This window comes from Lemur catta, chromosome 12 (genome assembly GCF_020740605.2).
Source record: "Lemur catta isolate mLemCat1 chromosome 12, mLemCat1.pri, whole genome shotgun sequence".
Classification (NCBI taxonomy): Eukaryota; Metazoa; Chordata; class Mammalia; order Primates; family Lemuridae; genus Lemur; species Lemur catta.
Window position 1 is genome coordinate 21901035 of NC_059139.1, and position 24045 is coordinate 21925079.

Here is a 24045-nt window from a genome sequence, read left to right on the forward strand (position 1 = left end):
GAGAGGCCTCAGAATGAAACCAACCCTGTTGACAACTTGACCTTGGACTTTATTTTCTGTTGTTTAAGCCGCCCAGCCTGTGTGCTGTGCTGTGGCAGCTCCAGCAAACCAAAGGAAGGGCCCTTTGGAGATCCTCTTCTCTCCCTGCTCCACTCCTGGGCCACGATGGGGACCCGTCTCCTGCAATTCCCTTGATGAAGGCGATGAACTTGCCTTTGGTTTGTTCCATGGAGTCAGTTTCTCTCTGCCCTCTTTGTCCTTCTAATCCAGCCTGTTACATAGAATCTAAGACAACTTACTACCCTCTGTTCTGAGTTGTCTACATCTGGTCCATAGGAAACACACATCCATATGCAAATAAACTCCAGCATTCAGGCTGATCACAGCAGAGCAGCAACCTCTCCTTCCTGCCCATCTTTGAAGCATGGCCAGTTTATCTCCCATGTTTTAGATTTTCCAGGCATGGATCATATACCTGTCCAATTTCTTCAGTCCTGTAAACCTCCCTCATGAGGCTGTGTAGACATGGTAGGTAGGAATCATTGCATAGTTCTCTCCAAAGAAAGATCCTCCCCAACCTTCACATGCTCTGACCCTTTTAGATCTGATGTGGGTGAGGGATTCAGAAGCCCCATTACCAGTTTTCAGTTAAATCCTTTGAACATTTACATCTTGGACTGGCCACTTTCTTGGGAATAAATGACCGATATATCTTTGTGCTTCTAATTTAACACTTAGTACTCATTCATTCATTCATCATTTATTCATTCAGCTATAGCAAACTTTTACTGAGTGTTGACTATGAAGAGAGCCTTGCTGAGGTCAGAGGTGAAACCTTGGCCTCCTCTAGGATGGACGTTTTCCTGACTGAGGGCTCCGTGACCAGCAGGGGTAGGATCTCACGTGCAATAATAGAGTAGGCATGTTGATTTGGGGGAATCCTTGGCCTGCCCCACAGCTCTCTCCAGACTCAGGCTGATAAAATCTCTAACCTGAGAACTTGCCTCCATAGTTCTATTTGTTGCTCCTTGCTCTCCCCTGACCCTAACACTGTGTTATTGAAAACGGTCGGTGCCCTCGGCTAGGCTTAGCATGTGGTTGGGGAGACGCTGCAATGAGAGGGAAAGGGGCAGGCAGGAAGGAAAAAGGAGGGGCACCCTGGCAAGACTTCATAGGCCAAATGAGCTGGGGTTTTTAAAACATCTTAGTGCTTCCATCTGCACATGGTGAAACCTAATTATTATGTTGCATTTACACAAATCCCAAGGAAGCTAACTGATGTCAGAGTGCTCACCCCTCTCGGTTCACTTGAGATCAAAGAGAGCCTTGCTGAGGTCAAAAGTGAAGTCTAAAGTCTATCTAAGCACCTAATCTGTATCTTTGTCCTACACATTCATTCGTGAAACATTTATTGATTATGTGCTAGGGCTTGAGTGTAAGCAACATGAAAATTCTACCCTGAAAATCCTCTATTCCAAAGTAAATGGACAGTCTGAGATGTACAAATTCACTGAACACTGGTAACAGGGCTGTTGAAACCCTCACTCACATCCAGGGTCCAAAGGGGTCAGGCTGGGAGAGGATCTTCCTTTGGAGAGAACTATGCAATGACTCCCATCACACCTACTGTCTTAGTCCATATTCTGCTGCTATAACAAAATGCCACAGACTGGGTAATTTATGAAGAAAAGAAATTTATTTGGCTCATGGTTCTGGAGTTTGGGAAATCCAAGAACATGGTGCCTGGCATCTAGCAAAGATCATCCCATGGCAAAGGGCAAGCAAGCTGAGCTCGCTTTGATAACAACCTGCTGTCATGAAAACCACCCTGGTAATGGCATTCATCCGTCCACAGGGGTGGAGCCCTCATGGCCCAGTCACCTATTCAAGGCCCATCCTGTACTGCTGTTACAGTGGCAGTTCGTTTTCCAAGACATGGACTTTTGGGGGCCCCATTCAAACCATAGCACCTACTCCACCTCATGAGTAAAGCTTATGGGACCCCTTGGAGCGATTGGACAGGTGTCTGACCCTTGCCTGGAAAATCTAAGAAGGGAGTGCCCCATTTTGTGGGACAGATGGACAAAACGCCCTTTTCTCCTCAGCTGGCCTGAATCCTGTGTTTCTTTTAAGGCCAGTTAGAACCCTGCCCCAATTATGAAGACTTCTCTGATTTTTTTTCCAGCCCGTCAAGATTTCCACTCTTTGCATTTCTGCAGTATTTAACACCTAATTATGAGGTAGTTTTTTAAAAGATTGTTATTCTCTGTTTGTACCTGTGGTCAGCTTGGAGTCCTCCTCAGGGCCAGCTCACAGTTCCCAGAACCTAAGTGTTTGTAAAGTGCTTAAAATTCTGTCTTGCTAGGGCGAGGCGAATCTGCTGTAGATGAAGTAAGTTGGGCAAGGGGGACCAGACCCAGGCTCTGCTTCCCATTTGATACTCTGAATTCCAGCAGCAGAGACATAACTCTTAGGCACAGCAGCATCCAAGAGGCAGAGACTTGAGGCAGTTTCTACCAGTGGAAGGAGTTCTGATGGCATGAGGTGCTGTGCTGTTAAGGACGTCTTTATTGGGAAGGTCGGTCTGGAGAAACCTTTCACAGAATGTGTTTGTTTTGCCGGATTGAGAGAATTGAATGTTTGCAGAGCTTTTGGTTAAAATTCCATCTTTGTTGCAGAGAGATTATTGTCTGAGGAAATTAGTCAAGCACTTGAGGGAGAAGAGGTAGATGCTGACAAGGAGAGAAATACTATATTTTAGTTTTTTATGTTTGTTCAGTACTTTTTTCAGTGGTATGGATTTTAAGTTTGATGTTCTTTTTAACTTGGAAGGAAAAAATCCCGAAGCCTGTCTGGGGACTTGTGTTAGTGTCCTGGTGTTGCTGAGGTGTCTGTAGAAGTATCCCCATATTCCGTGAGGGAAGGATTAGCTAGAGGACATTGTTATTTACTCTGCTTCTCCAATTCTGAAGTGATTCAGAGGAAATGATTTTAAACCACTGCCTTTGAATCCCATGGCTTGGTTTCTTGGATGCTATCATATTCTTGTGATTCAAGAAAAATGTCCATGTGTGTACAGCTACCATCTGTCTCTGTGAATTAATACTGTTCCTTAGTGGCTGTGGGTAACCAGATAATTGCTCAAATAGAATTAGAGTGTAGAGGGCTCCCCTCTCATTGCTGCTTCCTCCACCTTCAGTATTGTGGAAGATTCAAACACAGTTAATGCTTGGGAAAATATTGATCATGTCTAACTTGTTCAATGTCTCTTGAATGAAGGTGTAAATTAGAGGTGTGATATCATTAATTAAGTCTAGAACAGTGGTTCCCCAATCTAGTTGAGCATCTAAATTACCTGAGCAATTAAAAAACAAAAGCAAAAAAAAGACAGGTTTCTGGCCCTTACCTGATTACAGAACACCTGGGTGGGGCTCCAAGAGGCCCTTCATGTGCTGATCTGCATTGGTACCACTGCCATACAAAATGGTCCTTGGATCAGATGTGGGTGTTGGGTTGGGGGTGGGTGGGAGTAGGAGTAGCTTGAAGATCAAGAGAGGAACCACTTCCTTCTCATCACTTCAAATCAGTGGTGGGTTGTAGTAGAGAAATAGCTAAATAAAGAAAATCTCCTAGGAACCTACCATATTTTAGCATTTTAAGAGCATTGATCATTAACTTTTGTTCCTTTTAAGTTCTGTTTTCACCATTCTAGAGGTTTCTAACTTAGAATTTTCCTAATTGTAAGGATCAGAGAAGTAATGGAGATTATTAAGCTTTAAAAAAAAAAAAACAGCTGTGTTGCGATATCATTTACATACCATTTAATTGGCCTCCTGAAAGTTTACAATTGGATTGTTTTTAGTATGTTCACAGGTTGTTTAATCATCACGACAAATTTTAGAACATTTTTATCATCCCCAAAGGAAAACTCCATATCTTTTATAAATTATTTTTTAATGCTCAAAGAAGTCTAACTTTTTTGTTCATGGTAAAGCTCTATATAGGTTATAACCAAGCTTTTCTGATTCAGGTTAGAATTATATCAGACAAGGTTATCTCATGTTAAGCTCTATTTGAGAGGTACATTATTTTTTAAAGGGAAAATGAATCAATAAACCATGTGTGTTGTATCTAGTCTTTCAAATGAGATGGAGGAAACAAGGATGTACCTCTCCTCACTGCTCCATCCTCACCCATGAATATGACATCCATCATATGATGATTGGCAACCAGTGATGGTTCATATTTCAGTGACTTAAATTAAGCAGGTAGTAGTACACTGACTAATATTTCTGCTCAGTGAGGAGGTGTGCATTATTCTGCTTAAAATGGGAGATAGCTTTTCCATAGATGTGTGATCCTTTTTCATACATTTCCAAATTAGACTGCTGTCCAGCTTCACTGCAATTCTTTTGAAATAAGCATCCTGATTAAGTGGCTTTTCCTAGGGCTGCCATTTGCATAGCCTCACTAAACTGAGAGCTGTCACTGTATTCAAGATAGGTTGTAGCCCAGCCTGGGCTTTGGAAGTTAGGGATTGGGAATTGGGATGTAAGATCCCAACTGACCCAAGGAAGGAGAGTCCCTGATTTAATCAGGGGTCATTTTTGGGAAGAGGAGATGCTGAGACAGAGCAGGGGCCAGGTTACTTCCTGCTAGTTATGGCTTCCAGGCATTAGGTCCTTTCACAAATACCAGGAAAGCAGTGATCTGTTAATAATTTTACCCCCCAGCTACAGTTCATGTTTCCAGAGTTGCTATTCTGTGGGATTCCAGAACTTTTTTTCCTTTGACACCCATCTCTATCATTGTGGAGCTGTGCCCATGGACCACCCAGCTGTCACACACCCAGAGCCATGGGCTCCAGGAAGATATTCATCTAGCAGTTAATACCTTCCTCTGGGAATTTTTGGAATTAGTTACTTTATTTAATCCTCTTCAAATAAGAGTTTGCATAATTCTTGCTGCATGCTTATAAAGAGAAAGAAAGCCAAAGACAAATACGTGCAAAAAAAAAAATATAATAATAACACAAGGCCCATGAAATCCCCATGACCTCAAACAAAAATCTTACCCATTGTTGCCCAAGACCTTGTGTTCTGTGAAGCTATGAATGAAGGAATGCTTTGGGTGGTTCTGCCCTGGCGGGCCACACAGTTTGTGGGTTATCCAAGCCTTGGCTTCTCTTTTCTCCCTACCTGTTGCACTGATTTGGCCCCTTTCCTTGGTTATTAGCACTTCTACCAGAGGGTAGAAGGACTTAAACTCGAAGGGTGATTTCCAATTTTTAGCAATAGTTGGTATAGAAACCATGGGCCAGTGACAGGTTGGGAATATCTGATTCTCATTATTTTTACTTCAATTCATCAAAAGGTGATTTTGTTTTGACATGAAAAAGCCAACCCAACTTTGGTTTATAAACCACCTCAACTGTCAACCCTGGCAAGTGTATTCCCTCTTCTACATCAATTCTAGGTGCTCAAACTTTACTATGCAAAAGATTCAACCAAGGGCAGTCCTGGGTCCTGCCCCTTGAAATTCAGTTTCCATAGGATAGGGAGCAGGATTTTGTAATTAGCAAATCATCCACAGGTCTTTCTGATGGAGGTTAATTAGGGGCTGACTTTGAGAAACACTGCCCCGGAATTGGCACTTGCTGTTCAGGTACCAGCCCTGCGTTCTCTGTGATTAAATGCTTGGCAGTTAACAATTACAGTGTGTACAGTTTCCAAGGCAACATGCATTCTGTCACTCCTGCCGAGGCTGGGAAGATTGAAAAGAGCCAATAGTGAGGCTGCAGTAATGGTGTGGCCTCCAGATTTGTGCTATGCTAGTGCTTTGTGATGACTGGTTTGTCACACCATTCATCCAAGGGCCCTGCTTAATGGCAGTAGCAATAATGAAAGTAAACACACGGTAAGCTAGAGAGTCACTGGGTCATTTCTGGGGTCAGTGACAAGGACATGAGGAGGGATGAGTACAGCATTCAGTTGCTTGCATCCCTCACCTCCCGCCCAATCTTCTTGAATCAGTTTTGTCCAGAGTGGTAAGGATGTGGAGGAACATGCGATGACCTTGAAAAGCTTCTGAAAACATAGTGGTTAACTGTGGTCAACATTTGACTGCTATTCCTTAGTGTTCAGCTGGGATGGTCCTGTTAAAGTGCACCTGTTCTCCCTTTCTGTCAGGTGTGGCTTGACATTACATTTATCGAGTTGCTTCCTGTGTGATGGGAACTTTCTCATAGATTATCTTGTCTTTTTGCACTTTGACTTTTTAATCTACATGCAGAGATTCCACACTTTGTACATTCCGAGGTTTAACGAAAGAGATAAAGTCTGTATCATATTTTAGCACAGGATTCAGGTTTTTGGTATTAGTTATAAAGCTGTGCAGGGGAGTGGAAAAAGCATTCAGCTACTAATCAGATTTTGGGATCTGGTTCTGAATTCCACCATAAGCAGGCTTTGTGACTGCAGGCAAGTTTCTTAACTTCTCTGGGGCTCTGTTTCTATTTCTGGAAATTAAAGAGCTTAGACTAGATCAGTAGCCTTGACTTTTGAAGGGTGGCAGCCAGGAACCTTCTTCCCTGAAAATGTACATATATGCTTACTCAAAAAAGAGCATATTCAATTTCCAGGGGACCGTGGACCCCTCGTAAATGAAGTGATTACTTAAGACTTTTTCAACTCCAACTCGGAATTGCTGGGTTCTACAAGGACCTGGAGAGTCTTGTACTGCTTAAAGAGGCCCCCTGAGGAATGAGCTATTTGATGTGGGAGGTTTTGTTGTTCCTGGCATTTTTTACTAACTGCCTTGTGCTTTGGTGTGGGGGTCAGGGACGGACAAACACTGAGAAAAATAAATAGGGAATGAATGGCATCTGGAATATGAACTGTTTTCCTTATCATTTTTCACTATTTTGGCCTTTCAAAAGGAGGTGGATGGTATGATTGCAACATGAAGGGTGTGTAAAGGAATTACTTTAGCATACAGATAGAGCATTTTGTACAGTAACATTTAAGCAGCAGCTTAAACTTGTTCTACTTTTAATGTTTGGGAACTCACTTACATGTGGAATCTAAAAACATTGAACTCATAGAAGTAAAGAATAGAATGGTGCTCACCAGGGGCTGAGATTTTTAGGGTGAGTAAGGGATTGGGGAGACGTTGGTCAAAGGATACAGCATTTAAGTTACACAGGAGGAATACCAAGACACCGTGGCAACTATAGTTAATAACAGAGTATCGTATACTTGAAAATTGCTGAGAGTAGATTTTAAGTGTTTTCACCACAATAAAATAATAAGTATGTAAGGTAATACGTATGCTAATTAGCTCAATTTAGTTATTCCACAATATATACATATTTTAAATGTCATGCTATATACCACAAGTATGTACAGTTTTTATTTGCCAATTAAATAAGAAGAAAAAAGTTAAAGTTTTAGTTAATTTGACTATATCAGAAAGGTCTAGGGAGTAGATTATGAGTGGGAATAGCGCGTGTTCTTTATCACTTCCCGGCTGTTAACCCTAGTTACCTTCCTAGCCCAACCCTGTCTCCTTCCCAGGCCCCAAAGTTGTAATCCAATCAAGAGACAGTATCTGTAATGTTTATTTGGAAACCTACATACTTTCTTTCTTTCTTTCTCTGCTTAGGTGTTGAAAAATCTCCTCCAGAGCTTTAGAAGGCTGAATGGACTAAACATGAAGAGCTTGAAGGCGAAGTTCAGGAAGAGTGACGTAAGTATGCTGTGACTCACGGTCTGGCTGCTCGGCCTCTGCTCCACGGAGCTGCAGAAACAGCGCCCGCCCCGCTCTTTCCTTGACACGGTGCTGCTGGGTTAATGAACTACAGACACCAGGGGCGTGCTCGGCCGGCTCAGGGTGGCTTCTGTGAGTGGCGTGCTCTGGGTTCCTTGCTGTGTGTGCGTATAGCTTTCAAAAATGACATTTTTAAAATTGTGGGGGTCTGTGCCTTGTAGAGTAAGGAAAGTCAAATTAAACATCTTAAAAGAGCAGTAAAAACCTCAGCATTTCTCAAGTTGCCAAAATCCTGATTCAGAATGTCATTTTAAAAAGAAACCGGTCTCATGAGGGTGGTTAAGGAATTGCATATTAGCATGGTTTATCTTTGACTTTAGGTAACTCGTTCAACTCTCTATTAAGGCTTTTGTGGTAAAACAACAATATCTATTGCTGCCTGTACCTTACTCCCCCTGAATTCCTGGCATTCTTACTCATTTGTTATCCATCATTATAAACTTTGGATTGGAGGAACCAGTTATGATGTCAGAATTATGAAACAAAGTCTCCCGGAGGAGAAAATGGGGAAAGATAACATAGCAGAAGGGTTATACACAAAGATATTTTAACAACAGGTTTCCTTATAAACCCTGCTGGGATCCTAGTCTTGTACTAGCCACATTCCAGATGCTTCAAACAGAACTGTAGAATGGGAGAAATTCATGGAGGGTATTAGACAGAAGCCCAGGTATGCCTCCCTTGAACTGGTCTTGCTCAGCTATCATTTCATATAAGGTGATTAAAGATCAACCTGGAGTTTATTGCTTTGCCATGAATTACATTTTGACAGCTTGGCACAGCTGCATTTTTGCAATAAATGGAGGCTGCGTCTTTCATGGCTGGCATGTCACATGCACATCTACTGTTGGCAGAAGCTTATCTCCTGAGGCTGCATCATGACATATAACTTACTGCCCTGATAAGGCTCAGGCCAGATGAGATGCTCAGGGGGTGATTGCAAAAGATTGGCTCACTTAAAGAAAGAGCTAGAAAGGGTTCTTAGGAAAAGGGTTGTCTCACCTTCTCATTCTTTAGATAAATTAACTAAAACTCGGATAATGCGTGGTGAGTTGGCCAATGCCATACAACTAGTTGTTGGCCACAGTGAGGGCCTGGTCACCTGACTTCCTTGGCCCTGTGATCCTGCCATTCCCCCGAGAAACCACCTTCAGCCTCTCGTCTGCTGGCCTTGTGACACCCCAGCCTACACATCTCCTTTGGCTTTCAGTTAAGGAGGAAAAGGCAATTAAATGGAAAATGTTGCCCAGTTCAGCGGATATGGGTTTGTAAATCGTGTGACCAGGTTAACAAATGTCTTTTTCCATTCCAAGGGAATTTGGATAGCTTCCATTTGTATAGGTCAGAATTATTTTAGCAAAATTTCATCAGTCTGGAGTTCCATGATATATGAACAGGGGTACAGAGGAATGATAGGCACATACATTTTTGTTTAGAAATTAAAAACTGGTGGCAGTAGAGAGGGTGTTGCTGGAATATAGTTTTTTAAAAAGAAAAAACTGAAATATTTCCATGATTTAAGAAAAAAAAAAAACCAACACAGTAATAACACTAGTAAAATCTTCTGGGATTTGGCAGCAGAAAAGGCTGTGATTTTGGCAGTTAGTGGTAAGAGAAGAAGTGTTCAGGGAACAGACAGGGGGGAGGAGAGAGAAGGAATTGGCATAGGAGCCAGGCAATTTCAAACAGCTCCCCAAATTCATCACCAATGGTCTCCCCAAGCCACGTCACTGTAAAACTAAATGGAGGGAATAAAAACAAAAAAGAAAATCATTTCAAACACTTGTTTGTTAATCAACTACAGGATAATAATGCTAATACTAACCATTTTTGAAGTGTTAACTGTATGTCAGGTGCTATGCCAGGCTCTTCACATGGAATTCATGTGAAGACCTTACCATAGACCTTACGTGGTAGGTATTACTGTTAAGCTCATTTTACAGACAGAGAAGCTGAGGCCTCGGGGTGTGCAGTAATATTTGCCTGGCTTCTTAGAGCTGTAAGTTGTAGAACCAGTTTTTTTCACCAAAGTAGTCTGATTTCAGAGCCTGTGTTTTCTGAAAGAGGAGTTTTGGATGGAGATTCTACTTTATGAAACTGGGCAGCCTAGAGAGTAGCTTGGAGAGGCAACTTTGGATTCAGGCCGAGGTTTGTGGCGTTGGACAAGTCTCGTATTCTTCTGAACCTCAGCTTCCTCACCTGGAGAGTGGAGGAAATAATATCAGCCTCACAAGTTTGTTGTGAAGGTTAAATGTACTCTTAAGAGGTGCTCAGGAGGTGTAGGAGGTGCTTGGTAAATATTTATTCGTTTCTCCTAAGTAGAAACCCCCAGTAAAAAATAGGATTTAAAAATTTATGTGGTCGGAGGGTAAGTAATCTGGTGACAGCTGGTGCCGCTGAGGCAGGGAACTGAGAGCTGGGAGAGAGTGTGGCACGGAGCTTTGCTTTTCGGTTTGAATTTTTTGTTATATACATGCATGTATATGTATTACTTGTTACAAGAAAACCCAGTTTACAAATGTTTACATTCAGTTAAATGAGCCAAGCTATAATCTTTTTTTACCTAAAACAAGTGGTCTTTCTCAAAATATCCTAAACCATCAAGCCATCGCATTTTCCTGCTTGTCTTTGTCTGAGGGAGAAGGAGGAAGAAAGGGTTCTTTGTATTTCTGGGAGGTAGGAAGAAGAGGGTAGCGGATCAGGTTCTCGAGCTTGCAGAAAGAGAAGACAGGTGACCCACTGGCGCGATCGCATTTCAGCCAGCCTGTGTCTGGGAGGTCAGCGGCCAGACTGGTTTGTGGCCATTGCGAACAAAGCCCAGGAGTAAAAAAAGGGCAAAAGTGACCCAAAGAGGCCTCCTATGGATGGTCTTCAGGTCTCTCTGTGACCCCAAGACCATCATGCGGGTAGAGATTTAATGGGCGTGTCCTTTCTAGAACACTTAGACGACTGGAACTGTGTCCGGGGCAGGTTTGCATGAGTGTAGTAGGGGAAATTAGAAAATGTCACTGTCTAGTTGCTTTGATACTTAAATATATTTGGGACCTTGCAGATAACCCACAGAGGCTAGAGAGAACTTTGGAACTTTGATGGTGGATAACCGCTTTTAGTTCATATCTATATTTTGGGAGTCCTTAAACTTGGGTTAGGTACTAGAGAGGATATAGGAGAACTGTAAAGTATAGTCTTGTCTTTGAAACTTAGGTGGGAGAAGGAAAAAAACATGCAGGAAATAACTAGGGCAAAATACAAATCGTATGGAATATAGATGCTAAAGGCACCTTTAAGGTGCTATAAGTAGTTAAGTTGTGGGACCTGGTGATAAATGCTGTCAGTTTTCAGAGGGATGAATCACTGGCAGTGGGAGCATTTGTGGAGCTTTTGGAGGTGGGGCTTCACCCAGGCCTTGAGGATAGGTGGGATTGGGAAGGATGAGTGTGTGTGTGGGGGGTGGGGAGGCCAATGCGGGGAGCCAGCCTGCAGCACAGTGGGTAGACTCTGTCTCAGAAATGGCCCTTGACATGCAAAATGGTGGTACTTCAGGAGCCCAGCAGAATACCCTAAGTATTGGCTCTGAGTATGGCACCAAGAACACTATAACGTTTTCATCTAGTTTTAAAAACGAGTAGACTGACTTTTATGCTTATAAAAGAAGCACAGCGTTCTAAATCATCATTATGTGTGCTCTTTATGACCATAATTTGAAAGTGACTTCTTTACCTCTTTAAATATTTGCAGCAACTAATATGTGGTTCTACATGGAAAAATGAGCTGTCATCATGAGAAATGAGGCCAAAAAGGTTGGGATTTCCCTTTGCTAATAAAATGCTTAGGCTTCTGGAATTTCTTTGTAAATGCCAATTTTTAGTGCCTTGAGTGAAATGGGTGGAGGCTGAGGGATGGGAAGTGGAGTTGAAAGATCTTTGTAACAAATCTTAAGAAATGCCACTCAAACATGATTGAGGGCTTCACAGTTTACTTTGTGGGTGTGTGCTCAATTTTATGAAAGATTTGTTCCCAATTATGTTTTCCATTATAATAGGGAGGCAGCGGACATTCCATTAAAAAAATCAAAACAGCCAGTTTAAAACGACTGGCTCCATGAAAGATTAAATTTTTGGTATACCTTTACATAGCAGCTACTAACAACTGTAGCTTTCAGCCAAGGAAATGCACACACTCCATGAATCTTGTGGAACCAGACACATCCTGCTCAGACAGGGGTTTTGTTGCTTGTTGAGATAACAACTCTTATGAAGGTCGACAACCGACATCTCTGCCAAGGTATTTTTTCAAGGAGTTTTTAGTCATTTATAATAAGTTTTAACAGATGCCTAAGCCTCCCTCCCCCACCACACACACATGCACTCACACACACAAAATGACAGTGTTTGAAATCCAAATCTCTCTGTAGACAGGAGCTGTGGTCAAATCCGTCGTAAAGCTGAGCCTCTTTTTCACAGACATAATTTTAAAATACACCAAAGATGATCCCATCGGGTAGAGGTAGACTAGTAAAAGTTCTAGAGAGAAATTTGGTCAATTTTGTGTCATGCTACATACTTTCTAGGCCTTCTCTGCCTTTTTTAAATGGAGAATCTGCTTGCTGCCTGATTTTGCCTTGTATTATATATCAGTTTGCTAGGGCTGCCATAACAAAGTACCGTAAACTGGGTGGCCTCCCCGAACAACAGAAATTCACCGTCTCAGAGTTCCGTGGCTAGAAGTCCAAGATCAAGGTACTAGCAGGGTTGGTTCCTCGTCAGGGCTGTGACTGAGAATCTGTTCCATGCCTCTGACCTACATTCCGGAGTTTTGCTGGTAGTCCTTGGCTTCTGGAGCATCGGCCCAATCTCTGCCTTCATCTTCACGTGATGTTCTCCCTGTGTGCATGTCTGTATCCAAATTTCTCCTTTTTATAAGGACACCACTTACACTGGATTAGGGCTCACTATAATGACCTCATTTAAACTTGATTACCTCTGTAAAAACCCTATATCTAAATAAGGTCACATTCTGAGTTTAGGGGGCATTCACTATATCAATGGGGGTGAGGGGGATACAACTGAACCCGTAACATACCTCCAGGCCTTTCCGTCCTTGAGCAGTTTCTCCAAAGCCTGGAATTCCTCTACTGAGCATGTGCTGTCACAGACCTTAGCTCCACTAGTTCTTCATCTTTGGGACTGTTTCCAGTGCCTGAGAGAGTGAAGCTGGAGCATCACACTTTTGCAGTGGCCTTTTTGTCACTGCCTAATATGTCACATTAATAGCAAGAGTGAACCTGTGTTGATTGCTGACCTCGTACAACAGTAATGAGGAGAACAGTCCTTATTTATTGAATGCTCACTAGGTGCCAGGCACTGTGCCAAGCCCTTGACATACTCTTTGTCATTAACACTTACAAAACTATCCAGTAAACACCATTGTTACAATAGCATTTTACAGAGGAAGAAATGAAGGTCAAGGGCAGGTAAGAAACTTGGCAAAAGTCACATGTTTGGTAAATGGCAGAGAGAGGGGAACCTTCTTTTTTTCTTGACACAAGAGTTTGCATTGTCAACTGCACACTCACTTGTTGAGACAAGGCATTCCTAAATTGTGAAGCTCCAAACTGCATAAAATAAATGCTACCCTGTTGCCCTAAGCATAAATAAGACCCATACAATGATTTTACATCATCATAAGCCCATCTGTAGTGGCAAAGTTCACCAATGTCAGCATCATTCCTCCTCGGCAGGACAGGATCTAGGAAAATCTTGGGTTCTTTGATTCCAAACAGCCAAATGCCTTTCAGATTTAAGTTCTGAAGTGAGAGAGAACAGATGCTACTTCTGTTCTTCCAGTGGAGCTAGTAAAACATCTATGTCTAAACGGACTCCATTGCTGGCTAAATGGGTCACAGCTTTATTCTGGTTACCCCAGACCAGAATTCTTGGTTAAACATGATACCCTTCCAGCTGGAGACCAACATGACACAGAACCTGGGTCCTAAACTTGGAGAAATCTTATATCTACACAAGGAATTAGTCATTTAGGTTATTATCTCTTATCTCTTTCTTCTAAATTAATTACCTAATCATTTTGAACTGAGGCTATTGTTGACCTACATGTTTTTTGTTTGACAAATTCTTTACATAACTTTTTCTTGGGAGTAAAACAGCAGCTACTTCTGAATCATCCTACGGAGGTTTTTCGGTTGAGTTTCTACCCCAAAATATTTGCTGTATGGAGGTGGTTATTTTCATGTATATGGTGATAGAGTCAGCATGAGCCCTAGAACCAGTATGTCTCTAAAGATGACTTCAGCAACTAGCCTTGGCTTTCCGTTTGCTTGCGTCCCTACCTCCTTTTAAAAAAGGAAAGTCCATGTGTTTTCATCAACTCGATTATTCGATTATTAGAGCAGTTTTTATTAACAAAAATGCTTTCACTTTTTTTGAATAACTCCCTAAAAGGATTTCATTTTTTAATTTTCTCAGGATGCCAAATGATCTAATGGCTTCTAGCTCCCTCATGCTTCCTGGGCTGCCCAATGGACTGGTTGGCTGGGAAGTGCAGAGATTTATAATGTGAGAATAGAGCAAGAAAAAGTCTAAGGAACCAGCTGTTCTCCCTGGATATGTTTATTCTGAGATGTATTTACCAATGCTGAGAATGTTTCCATGGCAATTTTTCAGATATGAACTATGTTTTTAGAGGGGTTTTTGATGAGAGTGTGAACTCATGAATCTGACCATTATTTGAAGGGCTGTTTCATAACTGAGAAGCTGCAGGGTTCTTCGGTAAGGTCCCAGTGAGCATATTACTTAGGCACAGGATAAGCTGTTTTAACAAAATACCCTAAAATACAGTGGCTCAAACAAGATAGAAGTTGTTTTCTTTTGAAGTACAAGTTTCAAGTAGTCCAAAGGCCATCAGGGCAACTCTGCTCCCTAGACTGATTCCGGTAGGGATCCAAGCCCGTCTCTGATGTCCTGCTATACGCTAGACCTGCACTGTGCAGTGTAGGAGCACTGTGCAGGGTAGAGCCACATGTGGCTCTTGAGCCTGTGAAATGTGGCTAGTCCAAAGTGAGATGTGCTGCACGTGTAAAATACACATCAAATTTCAAAGACATTGTCCCCTGAAAAGAATGTAAAATATCTTAATAATTTTTTATGATTTTACATTGAAGTGCTAATATTCTGGACATAGAGTGAAATTTATTTTACCTGTTTCTATTTACTTTTTTCAATGTGGCTACTAGAAACTTTAAAATGATGTAAGTCTTGCATGATGGTTCTGCTGGTGAGAGCTGCTCTAGGGTGTCATCCATGTTGCATGGTCTTCATTCAAGTCTTAAGAAACCAGAAAGAGGGAGAGTGAAGCACAAGCATTTTCCTTTTTAAAGAATGTGACAGCAAAGGTGCAGAAGTCATTGCCCTCACAGGGAACTGACTGGGGCTTCGTCACATTTCCCCTACCTAGCTGCAAGGGAGGCAGGAAATCATATTCTCTTGTTGGTGGCCTTGAAACCAGTTAAACCTCAAGGAAAGGGGGAGAAGGATTACTGGTGGCAATTAACTCAGCCACAGGCAGTTTCCAATAGGGTCTCCTTTGAGACTTGGATGGTAAAGGTGTGCCACAGTGTTCTCAAACTTTAGTGACTTTCTACAATTCTGATTACTTTTACTCCGGAAGTGACTATTGATTGCTACTCGCCCAATACCCATTGTCCTGTTGATGGAAGCCTATATTGCAGCAGACTGTCGTAGGTGAAGTTAAATGCCTTTTCCAGGTAGGAATGGAAACTGCTCTTGAGTGTTACCTGCTGGTGATATTAGGTAATCGGTCAGGCTTTTCCTTTTAAGTCCAGTTAATATGTTGGTGACCTGATCTGATCATATGTGGGATTAACATGGGTTTGTTTTAAGTACATCATTTTACAGTCATAATTTGGGGGTTTCTCACACAGATAAGAACTAACATAATCTGATCGCACACCTTCATTGAAAAATTTGGGAATGATGTCAGCCTACAATTGTATGTTATAAACTTAGCTTTAGGTTACACCGAGTTCCTGTATTCAGGCAATATGTAGTTTATAAAATTGTGAAATCTGAGGATTCTTAATTGCATAGACTAATTTCATCTAAACATATATGACAGTTTGTCAAATTTTGGGGCTTAGAATTCTGAGTAGAATTTTAGATTTGTTTCCAAAAGAACATTAAAAATAGTACAGTGTCCACCTCTTAGATGTGTACCTTTATTAATATAACCTAAGATCATATTAGCTTTTTTGGTAGACACCTCCTCTTGGTTCATATTGAATTTGTTTTTTATTTATTTTTTTCTCTCAGTTACTTGTAAAGCTCTTTTTCTTCATGTACTTGTGCTGTGGGGCATTTAAACCCAAATGCAGTACACTATGTTTACTCTAGTTAGATTTTATTTGTTAGTTAAGTATGTTAAGTTCCATTTTGTTAGATAAAGTTATTTCTCTAGTTTTTGTATCATTTTAAATTCTGATTTTTATCATAATCACATGGAGTCATCCACAGACTTGGTAGGATGCTTATTTAATCTTAGTCTAAGTCATTGATAAAAGTATCGAGCCGCTGAAAAGCTCTACCCAGAGACATGTAGGTATACATAAAATAACTACTGACATCCTTCCAGATGGAAAGTGCCTTGATCCATGTTCTTTGGGGTCTGGTTATTCAGCTAGTTACTAGCTCCACCCCTTGTACTCCTCCTTAGCTGTTTTCTCTCTTGCCCAGTGTTATTGCTTACTGTCTGTGTGACATTGGGTAAGTTACGTAATCTCTCTGATGGTTAGTTTTCTCACCTGTAACCTGGGATGAAGCCAGCCCCTCCTTTACAGTGTCCTCACAAGGATTAGGATAAAATCTGGCTTGTAGTAACTTCTCAACAAATGGAGGCTACTGATATCTGCTAACCCTGATGCATAGCACAGTGCCTGGCATTTGTAGGTCCTCTGTAGATGCGACAAATGAGTAGTCTCAAAAAAGTCTAGTTGAGATAATACATCTGACATGCATGAAACATTTATGTCAGTGCTAGGCTTATGCCTCTCAGAATGAACTCTGGCATGTGGCCTGTCAACATCATAGGAGTTTGGGGCTGGCCCATCTTGACTGGGTAAGTTAGGATTAATAGAGGAAAACAGTACTAATGAGGAGAACCTCAGGAGTAGAGGTGGGGCTGTAAGGAAGAGGGAGGTGTACATGGACAGTAGGAGAAAGTAGGGTTTGGAGGGGTGGGTGGAGTTCTCCCTACAGCATTGAAAGCCCTGGGTGGGGTGGGTAAAAATGAAGAGTGAGGCTGCAAGATGATTACATTTTGGCGGTAGGATGATTCAGGGTTTTGAGAAACTGTAAGGGAAAAACGGTCCAGGACTAGGGCCAAGGCCAGGGTGGTGGCTGCTGCGGGGAGGGGAAGGATGGGATGTGAGTGGGTGTGATGAAGAGGGAGCAGGGAGGGAGCCTAGATTCCTTTGATACACAAAGGAAGGTCTCAGTTGTGCGGCCACACCCTGCTGCTCTGGCCCTGACAGCCAGCCCCTCATCTCCTGAGAAATCTGGCGTGGGCTTATTTTTGCACTTGGATTTCACTAAGCAACTTGGTGGGAAGAGGCATTAGGAAACTTAGGGAAAAAAGTGAGAATCTATTTGATTAAAAAAGAATGTTTGGGAAGAACTATTTACCACTAAAATACACTTACCTGCCAGACATTATTCTAAGCAACCTAACAAATTATAATTTATCTATGCCTCTCTGTTAGTGAAGTCCTATTCTTATCCCCATTTTACAAATGAGAGAACTGCAACATCATAACTTTCTGTGTTAGTTTGCTAGGACTTCTGTGACAAAGTACCACAGAGTGGCTTAAACCTGAGCTGTTAGTAGGATTGGTTTCTTCCGAGGGCTGTACGAGGGCTGTACGGGAGAATCTCTTCCATGTCTCTCCCTTAGCTTCTGGTGGTTTGCTGGCCATCTTTGGTGTTTTCTGGTTTATAGGAGCATCTCCCTAATCTCTGCCTTCGTCTTCACCTAGTGTTTTCCTTCTGTGCATGTCTGTTTCCAAATTTCCCCTTTTCTAATGATCTCAGTTGTATTGGATCAGGGGCCCACCTTATTCTTAACTAAGTACATCTGCATTGACCCTGTTTCTAAATAAGGTCACATTCTGAGGTACTGGGGGTTAGGGCTTCAGCATACAGATTTTGTGGAGGACACAATTCAACCTGTAACACTTGTCCGAATCACAAAGGTAAAGTAGGAAGCAATGTTTGCACCTGGGGACTCCTGCTCCAGAGCCACTGTGTCCTGCTGCTGCTGGTGCACACAGGTGTTTGTGGTGAGGAAATGGCAAATATGATGACTCTAGCCAACCAAGTAAAGGCCTGGAATTGAATTTCAGATTCCTCATTCCACTTTCCAGTGGCAACTGACAGATGATAATAATCACGGCTAAACTTTGACCAATGCCTGCCTTGGTGACGCCTACTAGCCAGGCCTTTGGGGCCAGAGATAAGAGGGGGTGGAGAATATGGAAATCAAAGTGGTCAGACCTGTTTTGAGGAGGGGTGGCTTGGAGAGGAGGACTTAAAATGCAAATTGGGACCTGAGACTTAAGGTATATATGTATTGTTTTCTGTTTTTAAAATAACAGAGGGTGTGACTTAACCTAGCTTGGCTGTGCTCCAGTGGGTTTGGGGCAGTTTCCTCCGAGGGTAGTTTCTGGCTCTGGGTTCTGGTCTTCAGGAATTTTCTGTGCCCAGTGAATAGCCGGAAAGTGGATTGTTTTGTAAGCACTGGTCAGTGTTGAGTAAGTTCAGCAGTCGTGGAAATGTTACTGTAGATTCCTGTCTTTTCAAGTGCATTTGGAAAGCCACCTAATACCCCATGGTGAACATGTGGATTTAGGTGGCAGGTGGCAGTTTGGGGCACAGTAGGCCATATGGGATCATTCTCCCTGCTCTGCCAGCAGCATCCTGCCCAGCTTCTGGCACCAGTCACTGTACTGAATGAATGGATAAGTATAAAATGGAAATACTGACCATTCATCGTTATCACCTTGTGGCCCTCTCTGCTCAGTACTTACCACTTACCCATATCATGGACAGAAACAAAAGGTCAGTGGTGTTTTCTGGGTGTGTTTCCTTTACGATGGCCAGAATGTCCTCCTAGCCTCGTTTGATTGTGCTATGTGAAGTTAATAAGCATCACTGGAGGGTCTGGCTTGTTGTTTACAACCCACCTGTGTACTTGTTTTGTACCCAAAATGAGAAATTATTTTGTATCTATAGTTCATTAGCGCAAGTGGTTGGAGAATCACACAAAAGAAATCACAGTTATGAACTTAGACCTTGCGTAGGCTAATTAACCAGCCTGTGTTCCCTGGGCAGAAAATTATCTAAATTTAGACCCAATTTGCAGACTGTCACATGTGTCTCTGGCCACAGAGAGCCAACTGTCATTGATTAAGAACACTGCCAGGCATTACTGCAAATAAAACAGAACAAAAGAGTGCTTAGGTCCTGTTTTTGTTGGGGCAGCTGTTTCAACCTCATTTACAGGATACTATAATATTATTCAGTTCTTATATGTTTGTGAATCATTCAGCCATAGTTTGTCAGAAAGATTCCGGACAACTTGCTCCTAGCTGGGAAGCTATTCTCCAGAATGTGGAGAATGGTCAGCCAAGCCCTCAAGACAGACACACGTCTTATTACGGTCGCAGGTTAAATGTCCTGAACCTGAGGTGTCTGCCAGGCTCTGGGACCTCAAGCCCATCATGACCTTGTTCACACTGACACCACGTTTCTCTACCACAAGCTGTGTTTTATAAACAATAGTCTTGGGTTGGTTGGTCATTGTTATACTTTTTGACCCACTTAAGCAAAGCTATGTTAAGGAAATAATCTGAAAAAAGAAAAAAAGTTTGTTGGGATATTATTTATATTAATGAAAAATTGAGAATAACCCAGATGTTGGGGGAGTAGACAAATAAATTGTTATATCCATAGAGAGGAATGTTCTAGAGTCATTACAGACATTAAGTTTAAAAATTATGCAGCAGCTGGAAAAACCCATATGATAAATGGAGGGAAATTCACATTACAAAATTGTACATTACATTATAATTACAACAAATAAGAAATGCATATGGTACATATCAACACTTTTACTTAGGAATACTAAGGGAATAAGGATGGACATAAATATTTAGCTTTAAGGAAATTCACCATGGTGATAAATACATAAAAATTACAAACCACTTAAATATTTAAAGGTTGAGTATATTTTGGGTACCTATTACACGGCCATTAAAATGTTGCAGAAATTTATTAAGGAACACTGTTTTATATACTATTATTAAGAGATAAAAGCAAGTTCTAAACATATTTGTGATGTTTTAAAAATTTCTAATGCATTTCTCCTAGAAAAAAATCTGGAAGATATAAATAGGCATAAGAGGTCTCAAAGAGATGATCCAAGTTTTGTGGCTTGTGAGGTTTATGCAGAAAAATATGGAAAAAAACCCCAAAAAACCCAAAACCCTTACTTTTGTAAATTTTACTAGAAACAAACACAGAAACAACATATACTATTGGTAGGCCTTGGAAGGGGCCCTGAGGCTTAAGCTTTGATAGCTCCATGGGAAACCATCCTCTGGGGGCTGGGTCTGCATGTCGGAGGCATCCAGCACCTTCTTCAGATTCAGGCGGTTACCTTCTAGGCAGATGCAAGCCTGGCAACATGCCCTTGTGAACAAAGTTCTTTATGAATTTGTGGTGCCTCTTTTCCTTACCTCAATTAAGTACATTCCTCTTTTTTCTAGTTCAGTGGTTCTCCAAGTGTGATGGGACCATCATCAGTATGAGAAAACCTGAGGAACTTGTTAGAAATGCAAATTCATGGGTGCCACCTCAGATTTACCAAATCAGAAATTCTGGAGTGGGGCCCAGCGATCTGTGTTTCTAAAGCACCCCACGCTCCACCCCCACCCCAGGTGATTCTGATGCAAATTGAAGTTTGAGATCTAATCCAGAGCAGTAGTTGCCAAACCTCATTATATATTACAATACTGGGAAAGCTTTTAAAACTACTGGTTACTAGGTTCTGCACCCAGAGATTCTGTGTCCAGTGAGAGAGAATGAATGTTGAGTCAGTCACCATAGCAAGTGAAGAATTTACGGATTATGGCGCTTTCAATAGAGAGAGGTTTAAATGGCTAGCTGTAGAGATGAACACTCCCATCGTGTACTTTGTCCTGTCTGTTTTTCCTAAACTCCTCCGGGGAATCAGTATCCATAATTATGTGACTCAATAGCTGGGCAGTGTGTTGTGCACAGGCCCAAGAACTAAGAGTTAAGTTTGCCCAAGACCTAAGAGTTAGTTAAGTTCACTCAAGACTCACCTAAGAGTTAGTTAAATTGATTAGTTAACCTCAAATTCTGTACACTCCACTTAACTGTCTCCAAACTCTCTGAGCTTCTGCTTCTTTAGCAGTAAAATGGGAATTTCAGAAAAGTACATCCCTCCTAGGGATATTGTGGGAATTAAGTACAATAGAAATGCAAAAGATATTCACTTCTCTTTTCCAAATACTTTCTAATTCTACTCCCAGAGATAGACCCCCTATATCAAATTTTTAAAAACACATTTATTCCATTTCTGTAAGCTGAATTCCATAAAGGTTTCCATAATGAAGAAATTTTTATCTCCTTATAGGATGCCTTCAGTTTTATTTTAATATTCCATTGGAAGTTGGAAAGAGAAATGAGTCCTTCTGTGAGGATGGAACAAAGATGATAGCACTGTGCTGTCCACTCTCTAGTCACCAGCCATGTATATCTGTTGAGCTACTAAAAAACTTAATTTTTAATTTAATTTACTTAATTTATTATTTTCCTTTTAGAGACAGGGTCTCACTAGGTTGCCCAGGCTAGACTTGTCGAACTGCTGGGCTCAAGCGATCCTCCTACCTCAGCCTCCCGAATAGCTGGAACTATAGGCATGTACCACCATGCCTGACTAATTTTATTTATTTTAATAAATTTAAATTTAAAAACAATTCAGATATGAAAATGTTTAAGTTTGAGACATCTTAGGTATATGAATTTATTTTTTCAAATCTAAATCTCTAAATAGATGTCAAGTATTTCAGATAAAAATGTAGCATTGGAATTGAGATGTACTCTAAGTGTATAGGATTTTGAAAATAGAATGTAAAATATCCCACTAATAGTTTTCATGAGCATTTCATGCTGAAATGACTATTTTGGCTATATTAGGTTATATAAAGTATGTTATTAAAATCAATTTCACAGTTTCTTTGTACTTTTAAAAATGTGGCTATCAGGAAATATAAAATGTGGCATTATATTACATTTGTCTTGGGTAGTACTGTGTTAAATCCTAAGAAGAAAACTGCCTGAAAATGAAATGATACTGGCCACATAGTGATCTCTACATTAGCATAATCAGGTGTGATCCCTCATACCTGGGAGTTACCAGCCCACTTACATTTGCCTTTGTGGGACTGGTTTGTAGCCACTTTCCTTTTTTCTTTTGATGTTTGCAGACAACCCCTGTATTTGCCCTCTGTCCTCTGAAGCTGCCGATTTAACACCACTAATTTCCATATGGAGCATCTCAATGAAATGCGTTTTTTAATGCTGTGATTTTGGCCTTTCTCTGTGTCCCCCCCACCCCCTCTTAAGGGTTTTCTTAGCATGGGAATGTAATTGTTCTGCCCTAGTGTTTTTCTCTGTCCATACAAGGGAGTTACCATTCTTGGCACTCAGATTTATAACTACTTCCTTATTTTTGTAATGTCTCCTAATATACTTTTTAAAAGGAACTTGACCTTCACATAATTCAGTTTTCCTTGAAATATTAAATCACCCACTTTAGCAGCCTTGGCTTTATATAACCCATGGAATGTGTATATCTTTACATTATTAAGAGTTACTCATTAAACTGAGCACAATGAAGATTTATTATAAGGTAAATATAAATATAATGTCACTTAAGGATTATTTTCTGCCTTTATATGATTTTTCCCATATTTGGTGGGCTCTTACTCAAAATATCTCAATCTGAGTAATAGATTTGAGGTTGATATTTAGGCACTTATGTTGACATTTTTAAAGATGATACTTGAGCCATGGAGTTCTGGACTTGTGGAAGAAGTTTTTCATTTCAGAACTTCATTACATTGGTGTTGGGCCTATTGTATGATTATGCTGTATCACAGGGTCCTGCAAGCTTTTTGTTCCTCATCTGTGTAGTTTACTCTTTGTTGCAGGCCCCTGTAATTGCAGGAGTGTTTTTCCTTGCTTGAAATGCCAGGGTATTCCAGCTATCTTACTAGCAGAGAAGTAATGCTTGCCCCCTTTGGATATGCCTCATGTGGTTCCTTGACATTGAACTTTGTACTGTGGATTGCGTTTCATGAGAAATATCCTTTTTCCACTCCAGAAAACGTTTTCATCTTCCTTAAGGAGAGGCAATAACTCAGCCAAGACCATCAAGACCTCCAGCTCTTGTTCCCATCCCACATCAATAATAGCATATTAAGAGATGATAAATATGTAAAACAGAGAGGCAAAGAGGTCAGCTCAACATTTGATTGTAACTTCCAGATAGCATCAAGACTTGGCACATGATGTGGACAGAACTGCAGGCTACGTTTACTGATCTTTAGCTCTGCCAATTAGCGTGTATGATTCCTGCAATCAGTTTGCCTCCTTGGGTTTTCACATGGGTAAAATGAGATGCTCTCAAAAGTCTCATTAAGCTTTAAAATTCTGTTTTTCCTGTTCAGGTCTCTTTCCAACCCCCTCGGCTCCCTTCCATCTTTGTGTCCACTGGTAATTGCTTCTGTAAAAGCGTATGGCAAAAGCAGTACATTTATTTTTACTGGAGTTGTGCACAGTCCCATAGGCTTCAGGAAAACAAAATACACGTCTTAATTGAAGTGTGTTCAAGCACTTCTCCCCCAGCACTTAGTCAAAATGTATCTTCTTCTTGTCCATGACTTTCCTTGTAATCTCTACTAATTAAGAACAAACAAGGAAGAAAGAATCTGTTCCTACTGTAAGTGATAATAATGATAACCTTCTTTGGAAATATGCAGGTCTTTCCTTTTGTACATTTCCTTAAGCACAAAGTAGAGCTCTAGACAGGAAATCCTCAAGT

At 41.1% G+C, this 24045-nt stretch overlaps 1 protein-coding gene across 2 annotated transcripts in view; it reads left to right on the forward strand.

Moving 5' to 3' along the window:
• RAI14 (retinoic acid induced 14) overlaps window positions 1–24045 on the forward strand; it is a 125399-nt gene that overhangs the window by 16359 nt on the left and 84995 nt on the right. For both annotated transcript variants that reach the window (XM_045565814.1, XM_045565816.1), the window contains exon 2: window positions 7663–7746. In XM_045565814.1, coding sequence (XP_045421770.1) covers window positions 7711–7746 — 36 coding nt within the window. In that variant the 5' untranslated portion in view covers window positions 7663–7710. The remainder of the gene's footprint in view (window positions 1–7662; window positions 7747–24045) is intronic.